Here is a 27,444-nt window from a genome sequence, read left to right on the forward strand (position 1 = left end):
CATATCTCATTTCCATCTACATCCCCAAAGTGGAAGCTGAAGTTTGGCTCCTCAAAACATTACAGTTCCTCTTCTTCCTCCTGGAAGCTCCAGTGAAAGTGTTGCTCCTCAAAACAGTAATGTTCCTCTTCCTCGTGTTCCTCCTGGAAGCTCCAGTAAACGTGTTGCTCCTTCACAAAGGGACTGGCGTCAAAATCGTGGAAGAAGTGGGAGAAATGGAAGTTTGTGTCGTCCTCGGTCTCAGCAGAGGCCTCATTGTTCAGGAAAGCTTTGTGGCCCACGCTGTCGTACAGCCTCCTTTTCTCCTGGTTGGAGAGCACCGTGTAGGCTGGGGGGAATTTAAAGAATTTTTTTGTTTTTTAAAGTCCTGCCAATAAAGAAATCACCTCTTTTAAAGGTGTTAGAATTAATTTCCCTAGTTTAAATTTCATCAACAGTATAGACAAAAAAATCAATAATAATACTACTAATTTGCGGACTTTGTTTACCTTCAGCAATCTCCCTGAACGTCTTCTCTGCGTCGGCGCTCTTGTTCTTATCTGGGTGCTGCTTCGCGGCCAGTTTGCGGAAAGCCTTTTTAATCTGTCCGCCCGTCGCTGTTGGCTCAACGTGAAGGGTGTCGTAGTAATCTCCGAGAGGCTGCGGGGCGGCGGGCAGGGCTGCGGGGAGGCACAGCAGCAGGACCACGCAGGTTTGCGTCCAGCGGGGAGCACCTTGCGCGGCCATGCCGAGCCCGGATGGGGAGCTCAAAACAAAGCAAGGTTATCTGGAAGTGCAGCAACCGTGCGAGTTTGACAGCGCATCTCCACACATCTGTTTGCTTTACACGTCAGCGAGACTTCTGCTTAATCCCGAGGTACACATAATTATACTTTTTTTAAATTTTTAGCTTTAATCAGCCCAAATACGTGCAAACATCGTGGTAAATGAGCATCAAAGTGAAGGTAACCTCGTCCATTGCTGCTGCTAATCTATAAATCCGCTTTTATACCGTGTATAAGTGATTTCCTGGTTTAAAAAAGGCGAACAAACTGCAGATGTACTCGGATGCGGTTCGCCGTTTCCGCCGCTGGGGGGCAGAAACTCCCGAGCGAGCGGAGAGGAAGACGCTTCTTCTTCGTTGGTTATGAAAGATGCACCAGGAGCAGTGGTAAACAGCACCGGGGCCTTGGGAAACCGCCAAATACAACACAAACCCGACTGTTGTTGTTTACAGACGTTTCTGTAGACATCTCCGTGACTCGGTGTTTCTGTCTGAGAGTCACCGGGTTGTTCTCTGCATTTTGCTCCTGGGTTCACTTTGGTAAGCTAACGTTAGCATTTAGCTAGTTAGCTTTTTTTTTTTAAATATTTTTTTTATCTTCGCGAGTTTTGATCTCTTCAGTGAAGACGACGAGCTCGTTGCACCGATTTAGGCTCTTTTCCGTCAGGAATATGATGCGACAGAGTGCGCTTTGTCTACTGGAGGTTGTTATTTTGTGTTGTTTTACCAAAGCACTGGCTGAGGCTCATCCTCTAGTGGCAACAACAACCGGTGCTACTTGTTGTTGACAAGCTTCTGTCACGTGTGAATATCTCTGCCCTCACCTGATGCAGTTTACCTGATGCTCCTCCTCCTCCTCCTCCTCCTCCTCCTCTCTCTCTCCATCCCTCATCCTCCACCATCTTTCACATCAACATACATGTTCTTCTTTTCAAGCTGACATCTAATCAGATGGCTGAACACCAGATTGTATTTCTTCAAGGAAAGAAATCCATTCCTGACTTGTCGACCTTTTGTGTGTGAATGTTTGCCAGGTCACGTCAGCCACCTCCTCACACCCATGAGTGCTATTTTCTCCTCGAGCGGGGCCGAGCGCCATGCCTGACCGGGACAGTTCCTACCTATCAGGTGGTGGTGGGAGCGGTGCTGGTCTGGGTGAGGAAGGCGGACCCGGGTCTGGTTTGGCAGGGGGCTCGGCGGAGGGCAGAGGAGGCTCGGGAGGAAGCGTCGGAGGGAACGTGTCCGGCTCTGGAGGCATGGGTGGAGGAGGAGCGCTCGGGAACGGCTGCGGGAACGGCGGAGGCGGGGGACAAGGTGCGGGACCGGCGCTGGACGGCGTCTGCAGGGACTTCATACGCAACGTCTGCAAGAGAGGGAAACGCTGCCGTTTCAGACACCCCGACGTCAACGAGGTGCCCGACCTGGGGGTGCAAAAGAACGAGTTCATCTTCTGTCACGACCACCAGAACAAGGAGTGCATGCGCTCCAACTGCCGCTTCGTCCACGGATCCAAAGAGGACGAGGACTACTACAAGAAAACGGGAGAGTTGCCCCTCAGACTGAGAGGGAAAGTGGCGGCACGCATGGGCCTGTCCCCCATGGACCTCCCCCACAGCCGAGGGGAGGTTCCCATCTGCAGAGACTTCCTGAAGGGGGAGTGCCAGAGGGGCAACAAGTGTAAATTTCGCCACGTCAAAAAGGACTACGAGTACGAACCTTCCAGGGTGGGTGTGGGTGGTGTGATGGGGCCCGGTGCCACTGGGATGGTGAATGCAGGGGGGGGGATCGGCGGCGTGGGAGTGGGTGCGTGTGGAGGAATGCAAGGACTTGTGGGAGGTGGCGGGGGAAGTAATATGATGGGGACGGGCTGCCCCAGCTTGGGCGGTTGCAGAGATCCGGGTCTCTCGGGAGTCGGGGGAGTCGGGGGCGGCGGCATGAGCGGCTGTCTGTCCATCAGCTCTTCGGGACAGCGACGTTACGACCGGAGCACGTGCTCGGTGTACGACCCGCTGCTGGAGAGCGGCTTCTTCGACGCCGGGTCGCTGGAGGCCTCGATGGACCACACGGCGCTGCAGCTGAAGAGGCGGCGGCTGGAGGGGCTGCGGCTGGCGGACGGCAGCGTGGGCTGCCACTACGAGTTGGGGGTTCAGGCCACCCTGCCGCCTCGTCCGCTGGAGTACAGGTTCCTGGAGGAGGAGAACTCCCTGCTGAGGAAGAGAGTGGAGGAGTTGAAGAAGCAGGTTAGAATAAGAAGCACCTTGTGACCGGTTGTCATGTTGAATTGATTGAAAGATGTTTACATTCAGCACGGCGCAAAGACTTTATCACAAACTATAATTTTGTTCAGATTTACTCGGTTGATTTGCAGGATTTTCTTGCGTAACGTTTACGTAAACACATAATTGCTGTTTATATTCACTTGATTTGTCTTTAAGCAGCTCATACCACATGCAAAAAAACATTTCTTTGCCAACCCATCATATTTTTTTCTTTTAAAATGCCTCAAAACTGCTGTTTTTTTAAGACTTTGCTGATGTAAACAAACTTTTGACATCATCAGAAAAACATCACTAACTGTTAAGTTGTTTCTTCTTTGGACAATTTTAGCAACAACCAACTCTGTTGTGCCACATTTGACAGATTCTCCTCCTGTAGACCTCTTCCCTCCTCCTGTAGACCTCCTCCCTCCTCCTGTAGGCCTCCTCCCCCCTCCTGTAGACCTCTTTGGCCTGACGGAGCTGCCTGAGTTTGACTGTAAACCAGGGTTTGTTGTTGTATGTGCAGAAAGTTTTGGTTGGCACACACACGTCCTCACAAAAACCGATGTATGATGTCACAGTGTCGAGGAGTTCATGCAGGTTTGTAGCTGCAGCCTCTCAAACGCTCCAATCAGTGCAGTCGAAACAGCCTGGAGTTCCAGCTTTGACTCCATCTCCTCACCGTCTTGACCACAGGCTTAGATGATTTTAATTTCTGCCTGTAATTCTGGATGAGATGCGTCAGACAGAGATCAGAGAGTCCAGGACTGCACGGGGAACAGAGCGGAAGGCGTCCTTAATGACTGCAGCAGCGGTCCAGGGTGTTCGTGTCTCTGGTGGGACACGTACAGTGCATCCGGAAAGTATTCACAGCGCTTCACTTTTTACACATTGTTATGTTACAGCCTTATTCCAAAATGGATTAAATTCATTTTTTTTCCCTCAAAATTCTACACGCAATATCCCATAATGACAAAGTGAAAATAGTTTGTTTAAAATTTTTGCAAATCTATTAAAAATGAAGAACGAAAATATAACACGTACATAAGTATTCACAGCCTTTGCTCAATACTTTGTTGAAGCACCTTTGGCAGCAATTACAGCCTCAAGTCTTTTTGACTATGATGCTACAAGCTTGGCACCTATTCTTGGGCAGTTTCTCCCGTTCTTCTTTGCAGGACCTCTCAAGCTCCATCAGGTTGGATGGGGAGCGTCGGTGCACAGCCATTTACAGATCTCTCCAGAGATGTTCAATCAGGTTCAAGTCTGGGCTCTGCCTGGGCCTCTCAAAGACATTCACAGAGTTGTCCCGAAGACACTCCTTTGTTATCTTGGCTGTGTGCTTCGGGTCGTTGTCCTGTTGGAAGATGAACCTTCGCCCCAGTCTGAGGTCCAGAGCGCTCTGGAGAAGGTTTTCATCAAGGATGTCTCTGTACATTGCTGCATTCATCTTTCCCTCCATCCTGACTCGTCTCCCAGTTCCTGCTGCTGAAAAACATCCCCACAGCATGATGCTGCCACCACCATGCTTCACCATAGAGATGGTATTGGCCAGGTGATGAGCGGTGCCTGGTTTCCTCCAGACATGACGCTTGGCATTCAGGCCAAAGAGTTCAATCTTTGTTTCATCAGACCAGAGAATTTAGTTTCTTGTGGTCTGACAGTCCTTCAGGTGCCTTTTGGTAAACTCCAGGCGGGCTGTCATGAGCCTTTTACTGAGGAGTGTCTTCCGTCTGTCCACTCTACCATACAGGCCTGCTTGGTGGAGTGCTGCAGAGATGGTTGTCCTTCTGGAAGGTTCTCCTCTCTTCACAGAGCAACGTTGGAGCTCTGTCAGAGTGACCATCGGGTTCTTGGTCACCTCCCTCACTAAGGCCCTTCTCCCCCGATCGCTCAGTTTGGCCGGGCGGCCAACTCTAGGAAGAGTCCTGGTGGTTCAAACTTCTTCCATTTACGGATGATGGAGGCCACTGTGCTCATTGGGACCTTCAATGCTGCAGACATTTTTCTGTACCCTTCCCCAGATCTGTGCCTCGATACAATCCTGTCTCGGAGGTCTACAGACAATTCCTTGGACTTCATGTCTTGGTTTGTGCTCTGACATGTCAACTGTGGGACCTTATATAGACGGTGTGTGTCTTTCCAAATCATGTCCAATCAACTGAATTTACCAGGTGGACTCCAATCAAGTTGTAGAAACATCTCAAGGATGACCAGTGGAAACAGGATGCACCTGAGCTCAATTATGAGTGTAATGGCAAAGGCTGTGAATACTTATGTACATGTGATTTTTTTCGTTTTTGATTTTGAATAGATTTGCAAAAATTTCAAAACAATGCATTTCACATTGTCATTATGGGGTATTGTGTGTAGAATGTTGAGGGAAAAAATGAATTTAATCCATTTTGGAATCAGGCTGTAATATAACAAAATGTGGAAAAAGTGAAGCGCTGTGAATACTTTCCGGATGCACTGTAACATGCTGTCTGTATTTGGGAAGTTGGTGGCTGAGGTTTGCTTTGTTAAAATCCCCCAGAACAATGAGCAGGGAGTCCGCGTGGGTTTTCTTCACGTTGTTCATCTGGTCAGCAGGTGTCGCAGCGCCTCACGGACACAAAACACCGCGGCGAGTAAAACGGTTCACAATTTATAAACAGGGTCTCTAAGTGAGGACTGCATGATTTCTGTAACACGGTGACATCCGTACATCAACCTTTCTCTTATGTAAAAAAGATTCCGCATCCCCTTGTCTTCCCCGAGAGGGCGGCAGATCTGTAGAAGTCCAGAGTTTTACTGTTAAGAAACAGCAGCTCGTCCATCTTGTTTGCCAGAGAGAGGACATTCGCCAAGTGAATAGTTAAACGAGCGCTCCAGCGCGCTTCCTCTGGCGTCTCCGGGAAATCTTGTCGGGAGCTGCTGCTCCTCCGACCAAGAACTCAGAAAAACGTTCTGGTCCGGTGAAAACTGGAGAAAGCGTTTTTCCAGAGGACGGGCCGATGTTTAAGAGTTCCTCCCTGGTGGATGTGACCAGAGAAAGAGAGCAGAAAACAACCCAAATTAACAAAAACATGAAAAGTAGGAGAGAGCGAAGTACCGAGGCTGCCATCCGCGGCGCCATCTTCATTGTTGAAAAAGGAATATATTAAGTTATTCTGTAATATTAAAATACAAAGACACTGTGGGAAGACTAGCGGAGGACTGGATCCTCTGCAAATCATGTTGTGGTAACTGGTTGACATACAAAATGTTTAAAACAAACAAAACTATGTCTGTTGGTGTACGTTTTTTTTGTGTGTTTAATCTTGAAGTATCTGTTATGAATTTATTTTTCTTCTGTGCTCCTCAGGTTTCAAATCTCATGGCCACAAATGAGGTCCTCCTGGAGCAGAACGCTCAGTTCCGCAATCAGGCCAAGGTCATGACGCTGTCCTCCACCCCTGCACCCGCTGAGCAGAGTATGGCGCCCCCTGTGGGCGCCGTGAGCTCCTACAATCACAGCATCGCCCAGACCCACACCACCCTGAGCAGCGCCGGACTGCAGCCTCGGGCCGTCATCCAGCAGGACCTGGTAGCTTCCAGCGGAGCCCCCAGCGCGCCCCCGACTAACGCAGCCCAGCCCACGGCTCCTCCGCCGCACCTCAACCCCGAGATAACCCCCCTCTCGGCGGCGCTCGTGCAGACCATCGCCCAGGGACTGGCGCCCCCTGTGTCTATGGCGCCGGTGGCCGTGTCTGTGGCACCCGTGGCCGTGTCCATGACGCAGCCTATGCCGGGCATCACCATGAGTCACGCCACCACCCCGATGATGTCGTACCCGATTGCGAGTCAAAGCATGAGGATCACGACTCTGCCTCACTGAGCCGGTGCAGGACTCGGGTACCCGCGAGTCGGACTGTAGCATCCTTAACGGGGATTTTTAACATAGATGGACTCCTTTTATGTGTATGAGACTCAAACTGGTGACGGAACAGTGACAGCCGTGAGATGCAGACACTTATTTCTCCACCAGAGGGCAGTAGAGATGCTAATCCGTCCTTTTAAATTGGCACCGCTTGTGTCCTGTGCAACATTTAAAAGATGTTTTTTTTTTCCTGCAGCCTGACTGACTTTTGAACTCTGACAAGAGGTCTGTGCACCTAAAAGAAATGGCAGCGAACTAAACTCAAGTCATCCATAGTGTTTGAACCCTCCTCGTGGAGGACACGAAGACATCAGAAGCAGTTTGTGTTTCTGTTTTTGTGGATTTTCTCTGATGTAAATTAACTTTGGTACTTTGCACATTAAAAAAAAAAACCAATAACAACCACTTAGCAGTGAATCTTACTTATGATATCTGTCTGTTCATTTACGGGCGTGTCTCTCTGTTAACCACTTTTCTATCCACAGCTGACATTAGTGGAGATGCCTGCTGTAAGTCACGACTGGACAAACACGCTCATCCTCCTGCTGTGGTTGTCTGGGAGGAGCCCCACTGTGTAAACTGGAGACTAAGCCCTGTTTCTCCAGGAGCCTCATATCCGTGAGGCTCTTTAAACACCCGGAACAGTCGGTGCTGTTTACGGTAAGCAGTGGGAATCATTATGGCCGCGGCCTGCGCGCTCAGTCCAGATAAGTGGACTTTGGAGAATGCGCAGTGTGCTGTTTTAAAATAACCTGAAGCAGCAGAAAATATTGTCCGGTGGTGAGTAAACGGTCAGACTGCTTCATCAGACACCGCTGCTTGTTAAATAACATGCAGTGAAACGTCGCGTGTGTCCATAATACCGCAGTAATAAGCGTAATTACAGATCTGGGCAGTTTGACGCAGCAGCGGAAGATGCTTTTTTTTTTGTTGTTGTTCCTGTGGGCGTGTTCTTATCCAGTTAACGGGACTGGGTGAGGAGGAGCACAGTTTGCCATCGGCCACCTCTCGTGTCTGCACGTGTTCGCCACAACTGCTCCAATAATCCAGCGATCACAGATCCCGTTTTCAAATAATGAAGTAATTTGCGTCACGGGCGCGCAGGGAATTAGCGGCGCAGCAGAGCGTTCCTTCAGACGTTTGTTGACATGAGACGTTAAGAGAAGCCGAGAAGTTCGACCACAGTTTTTAATCTTTCATCTATCGGTGGCCATACTGCGTATTTCTCGTGTTTAGAAAGACAACACGATGCAGAGCGACAAGTCGGAGCCGACTGAGCCCAAGGGCGCCGACAGTCCGAGCACTGGCGACGCCGAGAAGAAAGCGCTGAGCCCCGTGGAGTCGGAGGTGGCCAAACCCAAGGGGATCAGCGCGGTCGCCGTGCTCTGGACGTTTGGGAAGTGCCTGGGCGCCCTGCTGCCCGTCTACCTGGCCGGCTACTACCGGGTCAGCACCAGCCTGCTGGTGTTCGGCATGATGGTCTACACGGGATGGAAACACGCCCGAGAGGCCAAGGAGGCGCGCCTGAGGTCCGCCATCCAGTTGATCGGCGACGAGGAGGACCTGTCCTCCATGAGAGTGTCCAAAATCAAGAGAGACCTTCCTGCGTGGGTAAGAAGTGACATCACAGCACACTCTGACCTCACAGGACATAGCTGTGGACCTGATGATATCCCCCCCACACACGGGTAGAATATGATAAGGGGTCTGTTCAGTGAAAGGCAAAATAATTATCGTTACTCGCTGTTATTAAATCACCAAACGGTATTATTAAAAAACTATTAAAGTGGTGAAAACATGCAATCAAGTGTACAAAAGCTCATTTCTGTTGTACACAATGTCCTTCCATCATCTTGACTGAGACAGTTGCTAAATATGTGTTTGGGTTTCAAAACAAATCTTATTTATAAGGACTTGGGGCAATTAGTGCATTGCAACAACTACAAAACATTAAGATGTCCAGTCTTTGCAAATATACATCGTGGTTGCTGAAAGCCACATGGGTCTGTTTTGACTCAGAACTTCTGGCCACACCCAAATCGAGGTTTCTATGGGTTCCTTTTCTCTGAGTGATATCCGTGATTGCTTGCACAACCAGACAGCAGCATCTCCTCATCAAAGTAATCAGGGGGGTGGAAGGGATATGTGTGTGGGGGGAGGGGGAGGGGAGGGGTTGTGTTTCAGTTTTAACAGTGCTGCTCAACAAATGACACATGTTTGGATTTTCTTGCACCTAATGAAGCATAACAGAAAACATTTAAAGCACTTATATTTCACAGTTAATATCCATATAATGCAAAGGGATCTTTGACTAGAGTCAACCTTTTGTAAATTTGTGTTCAGTCCTAAACGTGGCTGATATCAGCAGTGCCACTGATGACATTTCCAGACCGGCATCATTTATGAATGAATCACTTCCCTTTCCTGTTGTGTGTTTAGCAGATTTAGTTAAAGTGTGTTCCTGTATTGTGTTTCTTTTCCTTCAGGTCAACTTTCCAGATGTGGAGAAGGTCGAATGGCTGAATAAGGTAAAACATCAGCGGTTCCCTCTTTTTATTGTATGACTGTCTGTCCCTTCAGCAGCCCAGCTGCTGTGCTGATTGACACTTTGTACTGCATGCTGGGATAATAGCCGTGCTAGCAGATAGATAGCAGGGCTGCTGCTGTTGCTGCCTGTTTCAGACGAGGCCACACCCCCAGTTATTGCAGCCACTGTCTCCGTGCTGCAGAGAGCAGGCCCGGTGCCATGTAAACCTCTCAACGTTTCCATTTCATTACAGGCTGCCAGGCAGACAGGAAGGGGGCGGAGCTGCTCGGTCTCTCAAAACTAAAAAACAACAACTAAAAACTGCAGCTCCGTCCCCGCCTCCTTTAGCCCAAAGAAACTAAAGCTCCTAATAAAGACACAGAAATACAAATATTCACGTTATCAGGACCACGAGATCCTGGAATCAGAGCACACAAAGGGGAGGTTTGAGCCTGGTGTCTGCAGGGGAGGTCAGCAGACCGCCCCGCCTTCATGCAGGCAGCTGATGACTCACCCCCCACTTATGCCAAACTCTAACCACACAGTTGCAGAAGCACACACAACCAAACTCGGCCTCTGCTTTCACATTCTTCTCCACAGAATCGAAGAATAAACTAGTTTATACAGTAGCAGTGACGTTGTGTAGAAAGTAGAGCGAAGGATCCGTGCAAGGACCCAAATATGAAGACGAACAGCTGAGGAGGCTCAACTGGCTCCAGCTGTCTCCGTCATTCTGCCGTGATTGCTTATGGAAAGGAAAGGCATCTCACGGAGAGCTTTGTTACTGCGAGTTCACCACAAGCAGTGATCTGCGTTTGCTCGTGTTGTGTTTGTTTTTTTAACCCTATAAAAACCATCTTATCTCGTGTGCTCGGTGGTCTGTGCAGGTACTGCAGCAGGTGTGGCCCTTTGTCGGTCAGTACCTGGAGAAGCTGCTGGTAGAGACCATCGCGCCGTCCATCCGAACCTCCAGCAGCCACCTCCAGACCCTCAGCTTCACCAAGGTGGACATGGGAGACAAGGTGATGCCACAGAGAGCTTCAATATCCACACAAACGATGCACGTCTTTTATGTTTTTGCCCAAACACATGTGCTCTCGTTTGCTTCAGGCCATGAAGGTTGTTGGGATCAAGGCTCACACGGAGAACGATAAAGGACAAGTCCTGCTAGATCTGTACATTAGGTGACTGTTTATCTTTTTTATTCTTCCGAGTCATATCTTGTGTTTTGAGCCTTTCCAAGGTTTTGTTGTAGGTCGACACTATTTTGTTCTTGTGTCCTCAGCTACGTTGGTAATGTAGAGATCAATGTTGAAGTGAAAAGGTACTTCTGCAAAGCTGGAGTCAAAGGAATACAGGTGTGTCTTCATGTCTGGATTAAAAAAGTGTCATAAAAAAATAACAGCATTTCATGAGAAGTTCTCACTTCAAAGAGGTTTTCTGGCAATAATCTCACCGACATCCTGTCTGTCTCCGTCCTCAGCTTCATGGGATGATGCGGGTCATCCTGGAGCCTCTGATTGGAGATGTGCCCATAGTCGGTGCCGTCACTATGTTTTTCATCCGTCGGCCTGTACGTCCATCCACAGTCACCTCTATTTGTCCTTTTCTTGTTGCGCCCTCAACTCCCATTACTGTGCAGTGTCATGTGCCCCAGAATAGTCTCCTATGCTTTTCATGCTATTGATTTCCCATCAATCCTGATTGATTTACGAGGCATTCTTCCGTTTTGATCTCTTCCCAGAAACTTGACATTAATTGGACCGGGCTGACTAATTTGCTGGACGTTCCTGGGCTGAAGTGAGTCGTGCTGAAATAACCTCACTTTGTTTTACACATGTATATGTTATATTCATGTACATAAAAGCTGTTCAGTATTAACGGTTCCTTCCTACATGTGCAACTGCCCATGCCATCACGGATGCAGTCTTTTAAACTGTGCACTGATAGCAAGCTGGAAGGTCCCTCTATTTTTTTTAGCATTACATAACTTTTGCAGTCTTTTGTTGTCCCTGTCCCAAATGAGTTTATATATATATATATATATATATATATATACATATATATATATACATATATATATATACATATCTCAGTTTTAACATTTGATACATTGTCTTTGGTCTATTTTCAATTAAATATGGCAAATCATCACATTGTGTTTTTAATTACATTCGTCACAGCGTCACAACTTCTTTGGATGCTTGGTTGTAATAAACACAACCTCAGAGGTGTTAATATGGTTTGACTATACAATGAATAGTAAATCGTTTCCACTAAGCTGTTCATTTTCTCCTTTGTTACAGCGTCATGTCAGACAGCATGATTATGGATGCCATCGCCTCCTTCTTGGTGCTGCCCAACCGCCTGGTCGTCCCACTGGTTCCTGGCTTGCATGTGGCCCAGCTGCGCTCTCCGCTGCCCAGGGTGAAGCCTGAATATGCACCTGCAGATTCAGATCATGACAGCAGCTCACGTGTCAGAAAACACCAGTGTATTAACCTCTTTTCTTTTCTCTCAGGGCGTCGTACGTATCCACCTGCTGGAGGCACAGAACCTCGCAGCCAAGGACAACTACGTGAAAGGCGTCATGGCTGGCTTGTCGGACCCCTATGCCATACTCCGGGTGGGCCCTCAGACCTTCACCTCCCAACACATTGACAACACCGACTCTCCCAAGTGGGGGGAGATGTATGAGGTGAGGGGAACGGAGAATGGTTTATTTTCGAAGTTTGTGCCATCCCTCCACTACGTGTGCAGGTTTTTTTTTGGAAGAGTCTGAGTTTTTCATTGATCTATGCGATGTCGTCATTTCACTGTATTTGAGGGATTAAAGTGTTCATTTTCATTCACGAGGCCGCAGACAGCTTCCATACCAGTCCCTCTGTCAGTCCTCCTGTCCTTATGTGTGTCCTGTACATCAGGTTATAGTCCATGAAGTGCCGGGTCAGGAGTTGGAGGTGGAGGTTTATGACAAAGACCCAGACCAGGATGATTTCCTGGGCAGGTACATATGCATTATTCATCTTCATCTTCCTGTGTGCCTTTGTTGGATCTTACATCATTTTCACCTTTCATTTGTCACCTCTCGTGAGCAGCGGGAAAAAGTCGACTACCTTTTAGTGGATTTCTTTTTTATTATTTTGAAGTTATAGAACCGGATTTCTATGTTATTGATCGTATTTATTTATTTTCTGTTTTGTCTTTTTTTCCGTCACTCATAAAGGACCAAACTGGATTTGGGCATTGTGAAGAAATCCATCGCTGTCGATGATGTAAGTGTAAAGTTTTTATCATCTTTGTATTAACAGTTTATTAATAAATGGATTGTAAATGTATGTATTTATATGTGTTCGTAGTGGTTCACTTTGAAAGACACTCCGTCTGGACGGGTTCATTTCAGGCTGGAGTGGTTGTCTTTGCTGCCCAGCACCGATCGGCTAGAGCAGGTTTGACTCTTTCATTTCCAGCGACACATTTCTGTGGAGATTTGAAGTCCTTTAGACGTCTGTTTCTTGGTGTCAAACTATTAACACAAAAAAAATTCTGTTTGCAACTGTCGCCCAGATCCTAAAGAGGAACGAGAGTGTCTCCACTAAGACCGCCGATCCCCCTTCTGCTGCCATCTTGGTTGTGTATTTGGACAAGGCTGAGGCACTTCCCGTGAGTCACATCACATTCGTGCTTCCTGCGTGCGGTTAAACTGGGGCAGAGCTGCAACCGCCATCTGTCTCGCATTCCTCGTCTTTGTTGCCTCGGCCTCTGACCCTCATACCTTCCGCTAGCTAACTTTATCTGAGGCTGTTAACAACACTCACCCTCCTCTGCTAAATTCTGCTGTCGTGTCGTACACGAAAGGGAACAGCAGCGACAGAATCGTTGGTGTAAAACTTCCTGATTAGGTTGTGGAATATGCTGCTTCCTTTAACTTATTTGTGCTGTTGCCATGGCAGCCGTACACACACTATTATTCACATCCACCACGTACTGTCAGCTTGGTAGATAAGTCTATTTTTTGCTCTGCTCTCGGTCACGGTTCGCCATCGTTCACATGCCTTACTGTGTGCTCATATTTGTCTGGAACTGCATATCTTTCAGATGAAGAAAGGAAATAAGGAGCCCAATCCCATGGTGCAGCTGTCTGTGCAGGACATCACCAGAGAGAGCAAGGTATTCCTGCTGGGAGAGCCAATTAAAATACAGTAGATTGTGTTTCTTGTCATTATTTTTCATGTGCATACTGTTTATTTTTGTCTTCAGACTTGTTACACGACCGTTAATCCGGAGTGGGAAGAAGCTTTTACCTTCTTCATCCAAGATCCTCGCAAACAGGACATAGACATTCAGGTAACGGCCTGTAGATTAGGTACTCTGTTCTAAACCTTATGCTTGGAAACCTGCCGTGGTCTTATTTGGTCTGTCGGTCATCAGGTGAAGGATGCCGACCGCGTGCAGACGTTGGGCAGTCTCACCATCCCCCTGTCCCGCCTGCTGTCAAATGCCAATCTCTCTCTGGACCAGTGGTTCCAGTTGGACAACTCGGGCTCAGCCAGTCGCATCTACATCAACTCAGTTCTCAGGGTAAACGGCAGCGACACCTATCCACTAATCCTGCTGTGCGCTACACCGATTAACGTCTAGTAAATACACTGAAATATAAACAGGCACCCACAGTGGAGGCAGTCAATAAATATATCATTTGTCCACTTCAACAAAGGTTCTGTGGTTAGATGAGGAGCGTATTTCCTCTGATGTGTCATCGACTCTGTCAGCTGCCAAACAGCTGCCCAAGCAGACCTCCCCTCATCCCAGCTTTGCCACAGAGGTAATGGAGGACATTGAGATTACATTTTTCTTTTATTTCTAAAGGTTTATTTTAAGTATTTCTATAAATTTGAGTTTGTAATTTGTCTTTTTTTCTACAGGGGCTGCTTAGGATTCACCTTCTGGCTGGCCAGAACCTCGTTCCTAAAGACAACATGATGGGAGGCATGGTGAAGGGCAAGAGTGACCCGTACGTCAAGATCAACATCGGAGGAGAAACATTCACAAGTCGCGTCATCAAGACCAACCTCAACCCCACCTGGAATGAGATGTATGAGGTAAATGATTGGAGTTTGCATGTGTTCATGAATATTGTGTTTTATAATAGATTGAAAGGAGGCCCTTTTTAAATGTGTGACTGTGTTCGCTGTGCAGGTGATTCTAACGCAGCTTCCAGGCCAGGCGCTGCAGGTGGAGGTGTTTGATAAAGACATGGACATGAAGGATGACTTCATGGGCAGGTAACTACACTGCATGTGCTTTAATTATCACGTGTGCTTATTGGATTCTACATGATATAATCTAATCTTATATTTCCTATACAGGTTGAAGATCAGTCTGAAGGACATCATTGATTCTCAGTACACTGATCAGGTGAGCTGGTTTAGGAATTAAGAAAACCTTTTTTTAGCCAGCTGCGTCATTCTTCAGTTTATTACGGTACGGACATATTTTGGTATTTTTAAAAAATAGCTACGTATGCTTCCTCTGCATGATGGCCCGACCGAATAGTTCCTGCATTAAAGTTTTCTCGTTTTTTCTCAGTGGTACTCTCTCAGTGATGTGAAGTCCGGTCGAGCTCACCTGGTCTTGGAGTGGGTTCCAACAGCGTCAGAGCCAGACAGATTGGACCAGGTCGGTATCTTTAAATCAAGTGTTTTGTGGTGATTTTGAGTCCTATTTTTCACTTCTTTCCTGTGTTTTTAGGTTCTTCAGTTCTATTCCAGACAGTCGTACTTGAACAAGGCCGTTCCCTCGGCAGGGCTCCTGTTTGTGTTTGTGGAGCGAGCAGATGGATTACCGGTGAGTATTTTAACCCTGCGTCCAAATTCCCACCCCTCTTCTCAGTTAAATTGAACAGCAGGTATTAATCACGAGATGCACGAGATATCCTATAAAATTGCACCACTTGAGCTTTCCGATGATGTCAGTGCTGCGTCTGTGTGACGAAGCGTTTCAAATAATCAGTTTTTTAAATCACAGCTGACTCCTGCATTGTCTCCATCATAGGACTGACTTTACATCCCAGTTTGTATGAAAACAAAAACTGATAATGATGTATTTGTGGCCCTATACTACAGCTGAGTTATTGGCACATAACACCTGGGTGTATGTCCTATAAAATGATATCTCTACTAGCAATATTTCATGGTGAGACACATGTGAAAACATAACAATTTCACGAGACAGATATTTGTTCCTTAATATAAAGGCTAATATAAGAAATCTCTAAGTACTATCAAATAAAATGAAAGATTTGGATAGCCTCGAGTGTCCTGAAAAAGACAAGATACGGCATGAATGGTTAGCACGTATAATGACCGAGTTATGAGCTTAAAAGTGAAGGAAGTGAAACTTCCCTGAAAACAGCCTACAGAGTTAACAGGCTTAATACAGCTGCGAAAGTTAACAGTTAACTTTTGAATTCCCAGTAAAATGTCATTTACTGTTCTGTTTCTCTGCAGCTGAAGAAAAGCGGAAAAGAACCAAAAGTGGGAGCAGAATTAATTCTGGGAGAAAAGTCCCGTAAAACTACAGTAAGACCTGAAACCTCGTTCAGATAACGTTGTGTTTTAAGATACATTTTACCGAGCTGTAACACTCAGAGAGACACGGCGTCTGTCCGTAATGTCGTCTGACTCTTGCGTCTCTTCTGCAGGTGTGTGATCGAACAACGTCACCTCAGTGGAACGAGGCTTTCTGCTTCCTGGTTCGTGACCCCAGACAGGATGTTATTGTCGTCAAGGTAACCTGGAACAGAAAGAGTGTCCATCATACAGATGGAAATAGAGAGATCTCTCATATGTAACGACTCATTGTTGTGTGTTTCCAGCTCTCCCACAGCTGGACTCTGCCCATGGGCTCCCTGGTTGTTCCCATTAGAGAGCTGCTGTCTGAACCAGAGCTGGTTCTGGACCAGTGGTTCAATCTGGATGGAGCCTCGCCGGAGAGTCGGGTTCTTCTGAGGGCTGAACTCAAGGTAAGATAACCCTCTCTCTTTTTCTTTTTTTTTTTTTTTTCAAATGATCTCATTCCAAATATTTAATACATGTCTTATTATCTTATAGGCAAGTGAGTGTCCTAAAATGTTTTTCTTTGCAATATGTTCCCATTCTCTGTCTTTATTTTGCTAACACAGTAACATGAGATATTTGAAGCAGTTCTTTGAATTTGTGCTTGTTGTACTCGACTTGTTTTTGCAGTCTGAACTGTTATAAATCTGATTTACAAGGTGAAATTATAATATTATCACCCTCATCAGATGCTGATTCCCAGCAAATGTCCTGGTGCCACTCACAAGGCTAAAACCACTTCTGCATCAGACCCCTCCTCTGCTCCACGGGAGCCGGAGACAGACACGGTGCTCATGTGAGACAGTTAATCCAGAAAAGTCTCTTCTCACGTCACAATTCTTCAATATCTCTTAAATGTGCCTGAACGCTGCTCTGTGTGTTTCTAGGTCCAGTTCAGTGGACGCTCCTCCTGTGGAGACGATCGTCTCTTCGGTGACTCTGCAGGAAGACGTTAAAGCAAAAGAACCTTCAGCTGATGTGATTGAAGATGAGGTGGAAGAGTCGCCGGCTGCGGCCGTAACGTTACCTCCTCACGCGTCTCCAGATCTTACGTTCGCCAGTGAGGTAACATCGCAATATAGTGATATGAGATAGAGATTAAATTGAATAAAGATCAACATGTAGTTAAAGATGTCTCCCTGTTAGGGGCTGCTGAGAATCGTCCTGATGGAGGCTCAGGGTCTGGTCGCCAAAGACAGCATGATGATGGCGAAGGGCAAGAGCGACCCGTACGCCAAGATCAGTGTCGGAGACGTCACGTTTAAGAGCCACGTGGTCAAGGAGAATCTCAGCCCGGTCTGGAGTGAGATGTATGAGGTGCGTATGAAGGAATCTACAGTTAACCACCTCATCTTTTATGAGTTCATCTGTCTGAACTGTTCTGTGCTCCCTCAGGTGGTGCTGAAGCCTCAGTCAGGTCGGGAGGTGCAGGTGGAGCTGTACGATAAAGACATGGACCAAGATGACTTCCTGGGCAGGTCAGGATTAATTTAAGGTTTTCATTTGTTCAGTAATGACTGGGAGGCTCCTGATCACTGACTTCCTGAGCATGATATTCAGTAAACATACTGTATGTGTTTACTGGCCAAAACTTTAGCTATGAGGGGGTTGAATTTTCTGTTTCATGTCCCCTTCAAAAAAAAAAAAAAAAAAAAAGGATGGCTGTTGACAAAGATTTGACCCCTCAGTCACTTCATCCTGGATTAAAATTGTGCTACTTTGAGAGTCAGTGTATCTCAAAACTTTGACTACTATATAAAGATCTCCATTTTGTTATTCTGAATTGATAATAGTTGACCACATCAAAAAACATTTTTAAGACTTGTCAATCATTGTTTGCTGATTGTGCATTTGATTTGTGTGTTTTTGTCCCACGTATTGTGACCAGATTCAGAATCAGTGTTGCAGACATAATCTCCTCCCAGTACACCGACCAGGTCAGAAATCTTCGCAGTCATGATTAAATCTGTTCCCTTTCCTGTGTAATTGTAAGTGAACACATCTGTGTCTGTGTTTCAGTGGCACTCGCTGGGTGACGTGAAGTCAGGTCGCGTCCGTCTGATTCTGGAGTGGGTTCCAGCCGTGTCCCACAATGACACCTTAGACCAAGTTAGTGTAATTTAAATCATTTGGTATAATTTCTTCTCTTATTCACATGCAGTATATTAATTATCTTATCTTATCTTGCTCTTTTATGTTGCATCATTTCAAACCTGAACCCCGCCTCTCTGTCTTCACTCTCCTCCTCTCTTGCTGAGTCACTGTAATGTATTTTTCATTTGATGTGCAGGTGATGCAGCTGCAGTCTCTCCAGTCGTACCAGAACAAAGCCGTTCCCTCTGCAGCGCTGCTCTTTGTGTATGTGGACCGAGCACACTCATTGCCTGTGAGTCCTGAGTAATTTTCTCCACTGCCAAACACTATAATAAGTGTGCTGTGTCAGACTTTAAAGATAGAAGTTTGGAAAGAGAGATCCTGCACTGGCATAAAGTGGAAAACAATTTATTTTAAGAAGCAAATAATGATGAAAAAAAAACGCAGTTGTTGTTAACTGTTGTTGGATTTTATGACGCAATGATGTGAATCAGGAATGTTTTATGTTTTTTAAAGAAAGTTTTGGATCTCAACCCATAATTATCGAGAGCAAAAAACTGTTCACATAATTTCTGGTTTTTTTTTCTGTGTGCAGTTTAAGAAAAGTGGAAAGGAGCCCAAAGCTGGAGCTGAGCTTGTGTTTGGTGACACAATCTACAAAACCAAGGTATGATATCAGGAGCACAGACACGATGAAACATTTAGTCAATAAAATATCATGAAAAACTGTCTGTCACTCTCCCAGGATTGATTAACACATAATGAATAACTCAATAAAAAACACCATGTTTAGCATGTAAAAATTCACCTCTGGCTCTCCCTGTGGTGGCATTGCAAAAAGTACTTGACTCCATTATTTGCATTATTATGCTGTTCAAATTCCTTGCTGAATTTAAATTAAAATGAAGTGTATAAACACACATTATATTCTTGTTATTCTACGATTGATCTGCTCATTACCTTCATTTACACCTTTTCTGTCTGAAGGTGTGTGATCGCTCCAGATCACCTCAGTGGAACGAGACCTTCCGCTTCTCCGTCCGTGACCCTAGAGAGGAGATGCTCATCGTGAAGGTGAATTAATTCAACGTCTCCAAACACTAATATAAATCATTTAAAGCCTGCTCCTATTGTTAGGAACCAGTTCTGACCGACATGATCAATGTGTCCTGGTGTCCGCAGCTGTCCAGTGCGTGGGACCAGCCGATGGGGTCTCTGGTTCTACCCGTGAGAGAGCTGCTCTCTGAGCCGCAGCTGGTCCTGGACCAGTGGATGCATCTGGATGGAGCCTTAGTGGAGAGTCAGATCCTCCTGAGGGCCGAGCTCAAGGCAGGAGAATAAAGACTATACACACGAGATGAGAGATGATGAGCAAGAAACCCAACTGTATATTTGTTTTTCAGATCCTCAACTCGAGGATGTCTGAAGCTCCGCAGCCGTCTGCTGCAGAGAAAGAAGAGATGATCACTGAGAAGACGTTCAGAGCAGCGAGTGAGGTGGAAAAAAGCTCAGAGCTGCCGACGCACGAGTGAGTCATTGGTGCTTGACTTGAAAAATGTAAACAGTAAAAAATCTGCTCTGTAGTCTGATTCAGAAGCTGTCAAAAACATACTAACAAGCGCTGTTTAAATATAAAGAAACGTAAGCAGTGCATTCACATTTAAAACACAAGGAAGCACTAATACACGCTGAATAAAAAGTGCAGGGCTTGTGGGTGAATGAAGGAATAGTAGGGAAGGTTATAACAGGAAATGTACTCCTTTAAGAGACTTAATAATACTAATAACTTTATTTCTATAGCGCTTTTCAAAAACAAGTTACAAAGCGCTTTACATACATTTAACACACAATAGGCAACAGTTAATGAAATATAATGATAAAATACAAAAAATAAAACGGAGTGAATCAATGCAAATGCAGTCAACAAAAACATGTCTAAAATAGTGTGTTTCTAAGAGTGACTTGAAAGAAGACACAACTGAGAGGCCTGAACAATATAATATCAAAGACATGTGTGCAGCTAAATAGATATATTTCTGAATGATTTGTTCCAGTCTGTCTGTCGTGTAACAGCAGCGTTGTTTTTCAGGTCGGTCGCATCAAACCAACCTGAAGCAGCCGAAGCTTCCGCAGCCTCCACAGAAAAGGCCGATCCTCCCGAACCCGCTGCCATCCACACGGCACCTGATACCTTCTCTGCTGCTGCAGTGAGTCACATCTCCGGTGTTATTCTGTCCCAAATGTCTATTTTAACCTTTGTAACTTTAATATAATTTGAATCGGCAGGTGGACGAACCCGCAGATGCAGACGAGCCACACGCAGCTGTTAAAGGACACCTTGAACCACAGCAAATGCAAACAGAGAGGTGAGCTGCACGTCACAAATACGACTGCATTTCTTTTTTTTTTGCCCTAATTTTTGCTTGGAAAAATCATAAATTAGCTGAAAAATATAACAAGAAACGTGTCATAAGGTGTGGTTTTTTTTGTGTTTGTGTGTGAATGCAGTTCTGGTTTAGACAGTCTCGCTGGGGCCACAGTGACGGGACTTCCAGAAATCCCTAAAGTGGGTCCAGTTCTTCCACCGCACACGACCCCGAGCCGAGACTTCGGTAAAGAGGTAGGTTTATTGGCAGAGTGGAAAATGAAATGATCTGCTGTGATTTGCTTTTCCTGTTCATTTAATGCAGAAAAGCAATCTTTAAAAAAATTAAAAAAAAAAAAAATCTAAACAACACCTCGCACCTTTTTCCAAACACTGTCAATGTGCCACTTCCTCTTGTTTTATAAATATCACAGTTAGTTCTGCTAGAATGATTTCAGCTTCCTCTGCTGCTCTGGTGGATCTGGTGTGTCATCTATTGAACTTCTGTATCACCGGCTCGTGTAAAGAAAGAAGGACTTCCAGATGCTTAGAATAAAACTAAACATGTACCAAACACTCATTTTAACAATGTCCATGAGGCTGGTTTTAAAAAGGAACCTTTGCTAAATAAACAAAAATAGACAAAATAATTTGTTATAAACTGAATTTTGAATAAACAGCTAATCCAACATAGTATAAAAATTCATTTTAATCCTAAATAGTGTCATAATGTGTGCTCAAAAACAAAAGCGTGTCAGATTTCAGTAGAAGGAAGTTTTCCAGTCTCATTCTGGTGATACGAGTCGCTGTGACATCTCTCTGTACACCGAGCTACATATCTTTTGTTCTGTAGGACTTCCTGTATATTTTATAACACTTGATGTCTCCACCCTGCAGGGACTGCTGAGGATTCACCTGCTGGAGGCCCAGAGTCTGGTGGCGAAGGACAACCTGATGGGGGGGATGGTGAAGGGCAAGAGCGACCCCTACGTCAAGATCAACGTCGGCGGGGTTTCATTTAAGAGTCACGTTATCAAAGAGAACCTGAACCCAACATGGAATGAAATGTATGAGGTATGAAAACTAAAGGTTGAAGTACTTCATATTGTTTGGATTTTACTGCATGTCCAGTATTCTATTTGTTATTATTAAAATGTGTTTGTTTTGAACAGGTTGTTCTGAGTGGAGACGCCGTCCAGGAGATCAAGTTTGAAGCATTTGATAAGGATTTTGATTCTGATGACTTCCTAGGAAGGTGTGTGTCTCGTATTCTTTAATTAATACTCAGCATTAAAAAAAAGTGTACAGTCCTGTGTTTCTGCATCTGTTTGGGTAATAATTTTTAATATAAATATACACATTTAACATCACTTTACACAATGTTGCACCAAAAAGAACAAAAAAAAAAAATCTACAACAAAAACATCTGTAACTAATTTTTCAGCAAGAACAGATAAAAGAAGTCATGTGATTGTTATTTAAAAAAAAAAATTTTTTTAAGAAGCCCCAGCTGCTAAATATGAGTGTGACCTGAATATCTTGTGACTGATTTTATACAATATATAAAGAAGTATTCATGAGTACTTTTAAATGATCTGTATCGAGGAGGTCGATTGCCTTCCTGATGTTTCTTGTTAATATCATGAATATGTCCCTTATGCATTAAAAACCCTGATATGTTAACTTCTTTATATGAAGCTAAACCCCTGTTGTTGTTGTTGTTGTTGTTAACCATTTCCCTGCACTCCTGTCCACAGGTTCAGTGTGAAGCTAAACGAGGTCATCAGATCACAGTACAAAGACCAGGTGACTCGTTATCTTGAATTGCACCTCGTGACTTCTGCGTCGTGTCGTTTGCTGATATGAAATATGAAGGCCGTTGGCCGCCTTCTCTAACCGACTTCGTTTCTGTTGCAGTGGTTCACTCTGAATGACATAAAATCAGGACGAGTTCACGTGATACTGGAATGGGTTCCTGCAGCGTCAACCTCAGACAGACTGGACCAGGTCGGCACTTCGCCAGCTTCAACCTCGCTCTGTTTGTTTAAACCTGCAGTTTCGTCCCCGGCCTCCCGGATAGTGCTGACATTTAATTATTCACATTGGTACATTCAGTTGTTATCTGAACTGACTGGCTGCGGTTCTTATCACAGGTGCTGCAGCTTCAGTCTCTCCAGTCTTATCAGAACAAAGTTGTCCCGGCGGCCGCTCTGCTCTTCGTCCACATAGAAGGAGCGCATTCACTTCCCGTGAGTCACCTGCAGTTTCTTTACATACTGAACTGTTTTCACCAAAAATCATTCCACATGTAATACTACGGTGGCCCTGAGGGTCAAAACGCAGCAACATTTCACAAAAATCTAAAACGTTTCTGAAAACACAAAAACGGTTCAGAAACGCAACATTTTCAGAAAACGCCGATCATTCTGAAATCTTCGGACATTTTCTAAACTGTTTTTGTCTTTTTTGAAATATTTTTGCATTTTCGAAAATGTTTTTGTGTTTTCTAAAATATTTTTGTGTTTTGTGAAATGACTTTTGCGTTTTGACCCTCGGGGGCCACCGTGTAAAATAACTCAAATGCTTCTCTTTTACCGGCCAGTTGAAGAGGAGCGGAAAAGAACCCAAAGCCGGAGCTGAGCTGGTTCTGGGTGAAACAACCTACAAAACCAAAGTGAGACTCTGGATTCATCGATGCTCCTGTACTCAGTATGATAAATATATTTTTATTTGTAACATCTTATTATTTCATCATGCCTCCTCAGCTCTGCGACCGCAGCACCAGCCCTCAGTGGAATGAGTCTTTCTACTTCCTGGTTCATGACCCTAAACAACAGATGCTTGTGCTGAAGGTAAAGAACTTTATTGCATGTACTGTATTTGTTTTGATGGACACTGGTTACCTTTCCTTACATTTATCAGTAGTAATGTTGGAGTTTCATGCTCTCTGGCATTGCAGTTGTCCAGTGGTTGGGACCAGCCAATGGGATCTCTGGTGATTCCCGTCAAGGAGCTGCTCTCCGAGCCACAGCTGGTCCTGGACCAGTGGTTCCATCTGGACGGAGCTTCACCCGAGAGTCAGACCCTGCTGAGGGCTGAGCTCAAGGTGATAAGACTGAAAAAAAAACAAGTGCGTGTGCTTCAGTGAAACGCTTCTGGCTAATTAATACTGACTCTGGGAAATTAATCTTCAATAGATTCTGGATTCCAAAATGGTGGACATGATCGACGCGGGGTCTCTGCCCTGCGCTGCCTCCGGCTGTGGATCTGGAAATGGGCAGGTGAAGTTGTCTCTTTCATATCCGTCGCAAGAGAGGAAGCTGACGGTCGTCATCCATGCCTGCAGGTGTGTGAGCCCAAAACACTTGCAGTCAGATTGTGGTCACATCAGTCACGATTGTCATGTTATTTGAGGCCATGTTAACAGATAGGCTTATTTAGAAATGATATAGGAGTTCAAAAAAGACATGAGTTTATTACTGTATGTTCTGCTGAAAAAAGTAAAGATCTGAATACATTTTACACGTCCTCTGACTGCTGATCTGAGTGTAGCAAAAAATAAATAGTCAACATCTTGACAGAAACTGTTTTTATTTGTACAACAGAGAAGTCAGAGATCTGTGAGATACATAAAACAAATTTGACTTTATAGAAAAACTTACATCGTAAGGAAATTGTCGACGACAGCTCAAATGAAAAATGACAAATACATACTTTGCACATTTTTCTGTATTTACAAATAGGAGTTATATTGCTCGAATATACTTCAATGAATATCTTCACACTTTAAGAAGTACAATTTTGAATCTGTTTTTAACATTTGCTTGTATTTCCCTGCACACAGAGGTCTGTTGCCACAGAGTAAGGATGGCGTAGACAGCTACGTCTCCCTCATGCTGCTGCCGGACAAAAGCAAGGCCACCAAGAGGAAGACGGCCGTGAGGAAGAGAGACCTCAACCCAGAGTACAATGAGAGGTAGCTGCCTTGTCAGCTTTTTATTAAGATTCAGATTGCAGTGTTGGAGTTGTAATCATCTTTGTCCACGTCTTTTAGGTTTGAGTACGATCTGACGGAGGAGGAGGCGAGATTCAGGCGCCTCAGTGTCTCTGTGAAAAATAACTCCGCCTCCTTCAGAAGCCGAGACGTTATTGGACAGGTGAGTCTGAAACTGAGGTGGCTTTCAATGTACTGCAACCACAGACTGGATATAAAAGTGTTCGTAGCTTTCGGGTCTGAAAAATGACGCTGATCCAGAAGTGTCTTCAGCTGCAATACCACCGAGTGCCACTAGAGGTCGTCTCCAAAGAGCCTCCGGCTCCATAGACTCCCATTCAACTTCTCTCATCAAATCCAAAGTGAATAAAATGTGTCCATCAGTTATCTCGGTGTTGTTAGCTAAAGTCACTCCTTCTTATTAGTTTTCTATGTGACCTTGGCTGGCTGCTAACTCCCATTCATTGCGTGACTGTTCTGTCAGAGTGTTTTCCTTCTCCTGTTTTCACTCTGACATGCACTACACACACATGCTGCCACTCCTGTTCTTCAGGTGCTGATCGAGTTGGCCCAGATCGACCTGAAGTCTGGAGTCACACAATGGTGAGCAGAGCCGTTCCAACTCAAAACACTTAACCTGCGCTGACTTTAAAAGACAGCTTAAAAAAAAAACAACCTAATGGTGTCGTCAGTGACGGAGAACAGTTCAGTTCAGTACGGACAGGTTCGGTTTGAGATGCTTCTATTTTAGGTGATGTCTGAATTAAACTGAGCGCTTGTTTTCGCCACCTTTTCACTGTTTTGATGAGGTTATTTGATCCTTCACTGACACCCCCCCCCCTCACCCTCCCGCCACCCCTTCTGATTCCAGGTTCACTCTGAAAGACGAAGATGAATAGTCGCTCTGCTTGCCTTCACGTCGTCGTGCAGCGGTGATAATTTCATCGCTCAACTTTGCACTGCTGCTGCTCACACTGATGCCTTCTCCTCCTCTCTTCTATTCCCTGCCTCCACCCAGCTCTCTGTGTGTTACCGTTTAGCATAGAAGTGGACTGCGCTGTATGTTCACATGCATCAATACACTCACCAAAGATAAGGAGGCTGCAGTGGATGAAGTGTTGGTAAGTTATAACTGAAGGCCACGTTACTGCGTGAAGAGATTTTAAAGAGTCGAAGTGAACGATGAGCTGAGAGAGCGATGTCATGTTTTTTTTGTTTGTTCCTTGTTGCTGCGAGAAAGTTTAAAAGAGCAACTTGCAGGTGGAATTTTTTACAAAGGTTATACTTTAAGAGGACTTATTATGTTTTTACATATTTTCCGTGACACACATAGAATGTTAAAGTGTTGGATATTCACATTAAATGTTCTGGGTTTTGTACCCTCATGGTTGAAATGCACTTATTTATTGTAAGTTGCTTTGGATAAAAGCGTCAGCTAAATGAAATGTAATGTGATGTAAAAAGGTGGCTAAAGCTTTAAAGATTGAGGTAAACGTATTTAAAATGAATGGTTGGAATAGAGAATGAGCTGATGGGGTCGCAGAAGTGAGAAAAGGTTTAACTTGTTAATTAATTAAGAAAATGCTTAATTAATTTCATGATTTTATGAGAGAAACTTTTTCTTATCCAAATTTTGAATCATTCTCAACATTAGATTCATCGTCTTTGATTTCCAGTCCAAAAGGAAAATATTACATTTATGTGACTTTCTGCTAATAAGAAGAAAGAATAGTGAAAAACTCACTTACTGCCTAGTGAATATAAATGAAATCCTTATTTATCGTGATGTTACAAAGCTGTAAAATTGTTTTGTAGTTTGCTGAACGGCCGCTTAAACGTTTTGGTAGCTTCGGCAGGAGCAAAAGTCAAGAACACTTCAGAGGTTCAGCTCGAAGAAAACGCAGACTTTGTGCTGAATTTCTTTTCTAATGTTTGCAAGCTTCCAAATTAGTCAGCTGTGTCCGCTCCCAATGTGTCACCATAAAGCTCTAACGTCAGACAATGTGAGAAATGATACCAGCTGATGCTTGTGTATTAGTGTCTGTTATAAGTATCAATATTCCAATATGAAACATCCAGTACTAGTTTCCTTATGTCCTGACAAGTGATGCCAAACTTCAGAGTTCAATGACTGGAACACAACTTTACTTGCACATCATAATTTCTTGCTTTTACACCTGGGAGGCGCATAATTACACTTATATTATTGTTTTCGTCCTATTCAGTTTCAAAGCTACTGTTAGGATCAGATTGTTACAGTGGATCTGGCTCACCTCTTAATGTTTCTGTCGTGCCTGCAGTAAATAGATTTTGTGACTTTTCCTACACACCACTTTGAGTCATCAACCTGCAAGTTGCTTTTTAAATGCGAGAGTGTCTTGTTTGAAGTGCAGCAACCTTTTTAGATTTTAGTTTTGCATATATCGGTCGTGAATATTAATGCCATTTCAGTATTTAGGATCTTGTGTTATGACATTTCTTTTTTATTTCACAGCCATGCAGCTTTTGACAGTGCCTTTGGAAATATTTTTTTTATGTTTCTTTTTTTACAATTAAGATGTGATATGTTACACACACATTTATAGTATGTTTGATTTTGTGTATATTTGCAAAGATTGCAGATCAGATTGGATGCTGTTTGTTGAGAGAGGGTGACAAAAATAAACAGATTTTGCACATCTCCTTTTTGGGACTTTTTTTTGTTTCTACCCGTTATATTAACTGTTTGCTAGAGCTGACTTCTGCTGATATGCAATATGTTTACGGTAGATATACTGTGTGTGAAAAAAATCTTGCCACTGCTACTTGAATCTCAAAAATGTGGTGATATTGCAGAATTAATGTTGGAGACATCTCTGTCCACCACAGACTATATTTCTTCATTATTAAAATAGAAAATAAAAACATAGGTTTTCTTGCATTAAT

At 44.6% G+C, this 27,444-nt stretch overlaps 3 protein-coding genes across 4 annotated transcripts; 2 read left to right on the top strand and 1 right to left on the bottom strand.

The window, feature by feature from the left end:
* Positions 1 to 59: 59 nt before the first annotated feature.
* On the bottom strand, positions 60 to 728 carry LOC138201825 (dnaJ homolog subfamily B member 9). The gene is made up of 2 exons (XM_069155333.1): positions 489 to 728; positions 60 to 328 (listed from the first exon to the last, which is right to left on the bottom strand). Exons 1-2 carry the CDS (start codon positions 724 to 726, stop codon positions 60 to 62), a joined length of 507 nt encoding a protein of 168 aa, XP_069011434.1. The 5' UTR covers positions 727 to 728.
* A 43-nt stretch (positions 729 to 771) lies between these two features.
* Positions 772 to 7,320, top strand: zc3h10 (zinc finger CCCH-type containing 10). 2 transcript variants are annotated; one of them, XM_069155321.1, is made up of 3 exons: positions 772 to 856; positions 1,798 to 3,003; positions 6,368 to 7,320. In XM_069155321.1, the coding sequence occupies exons 2-3, from the start codon at positions 1,861 to 1,863 to the stop codon at positions 6,878 to 6,880; spliced, it is 1,656 nt and encodes a 551-aa protein (XP_069011422.1). In that variant the 5' UTR covers positions 772 to 856; positions 1,798 to 1,860; the 3' UTR covers positions 6,881 to 7,320. The 2 variants fall into 2 exon arrangements, with proteins under 2 accessions (XP_069011422.1, XP_069011421.1); XM_069155320.1 differs by lacking the exon at positions 772 to 856 and adding an exon at positions 1,109 to 1,303.
* A 551-nt stretch (positions 7,321 to 7,871) lies between these two features.
* Positions 7,872 to 27,200, top strand: esyt1b (extended synaptotagmin-like protein 1b). The gene is made up of 52 exons (XM_069155343.1): positions 7,872 to 8,533; positions 9,409 to 9,450; positions 10,337 to 10,471; positions 10,560 to 10,633; positions 10,735 to 10,807; positions 10,933 to 11,022; positions 11,194 to 11,249; positions 11,756 to 11,876; positions 11,971 to 12,147; positions 12,374 to 12,456; positions 12,676 to 12,724; positions 12,809 to 12,898; positions 13,017 to 13,112; positions 13,548 to 13,619; positions 13,710 to 13,796; positions 13,881 to 14,030; positions 14,167 to 14,274; positions 14,375 to 14,551; positions 14,649 to 14,734; positions 14,819 to 14,867; positions 15,039 to 15,128; positions 15,201 to 15,296; positions 15,959 to 16,030; positions 16,153 to 16,239; positions 16,327 to 16,473; positions 16,756 to 16,862; positions 16,954 to 17,131; positions 17,213 to 17,383; positions 17,462 to 17,544; positions 17,955 to 18,003; positions 18,086 to 18,175; positions 18,357 to 18,452; positions 18,756 to 18,827; positions 19,148 to 19,234; positions 19,343 to 19,489; positions 19,564 to 19,688; positions 20,250 to 20,367; positions 20,447 to 20,526; positions 20,669 to 20,780; positions 21,423 to 21,599; positions 21,698 to 21,780; positions 22,283 to 22,331; positions 22,443 to 22,532; positions 22,679 to 22,774; positions 23,128 to 23,199; positions 23,291 to 23,377; positions 23,485 to 23,631; positions 23,723 to 23,871; positions 24,370 to 24,501; positions 24,580 to 24,682; positions 25,073 to 25,122; positions 25,391 to 27,200. The coding sequence occupies exons 1-52, from the start codon at positions 8,171 to 8,173 to the stop codon at positions 25,416 to 25,418; spliced, it is 5,448 nt and encodes a 1,815-aa protein (XP_069011444.1). The 5' UTR covers positions 7,872 to 8,170; the 3' UTR covers positions 25,419 to 27,200.
* Positions 27,201 to 27,444: the final 244 nt, after the last annotated feature.

Source organism: Embiotoca jacksoni, unplaced genomic scaffold, assembly GCF_022577435.1.
Source record: "Embiotoca jacksoni isolate LCO1_2020_lvr unplaced genomic scaffold, fEmbJac1.0.p SCAF_1, whole genome shotgun sequence".
In the NCBI taxonomy this organism is placed as follows: Eukaryota; Metazoa; Chordata; class Actinopteri; family Embiotocidae; genus Embiotoca; species Embiotoca jacksoni.

Bases quoted from the DNA above. Each gene is read 5' to 3' on its own strand.
- LOC138201825 (XM_069155333.1), bottom strand. From the start codon at position 726: ATGGCCGCGCAAGGTGCTCCCCGCTGGACGCAAACCTGCGTGGTCCTG. The intron at 329-488 runs GTAAACAAAGTC...AATTCCCCCCAG, and splicing joins GTTCAGGGAGATTGCTGAAG to CCTACACGGTGCTCTCCAAC.
- zc3h10 (XM_069155321.1), top strand. From the start codon at position 1,861: ATGCCTGACCGGGACAGTTCCTACCTATCAGGTGGTGGTGGGAGCGGT. The intron at 3,004-6,367 runs GTTAGAATAAGA...TGTGCTCCTCAG, and splicing joins TGGAGGAGTTGAAGAAGCAG to GTTTCAAATCTCATGGCCAC.
- esyt1b (XM_069155343.1), top strand. From the start codon at position 8,171: ATGCAGAGCGACAAGTCGGAGCCGACTGAGCCCAAGGGCGCCGACAGT. The intron at 16,240-16,326 runs GTAACCTGGAAC...GTGTGTTTCCAG, and splicing joins AGGATGTTATTGTCGTCAAG to CTCTCCCACAGCTGGACTCT. The intron at 23,632-23,722 runs GTGATAAGACTG...AATCTTCAATAG, and splicing joins TGCTGAGGGCTGAGCTCAAG to ATTCTGGATTCCAAAATGGT.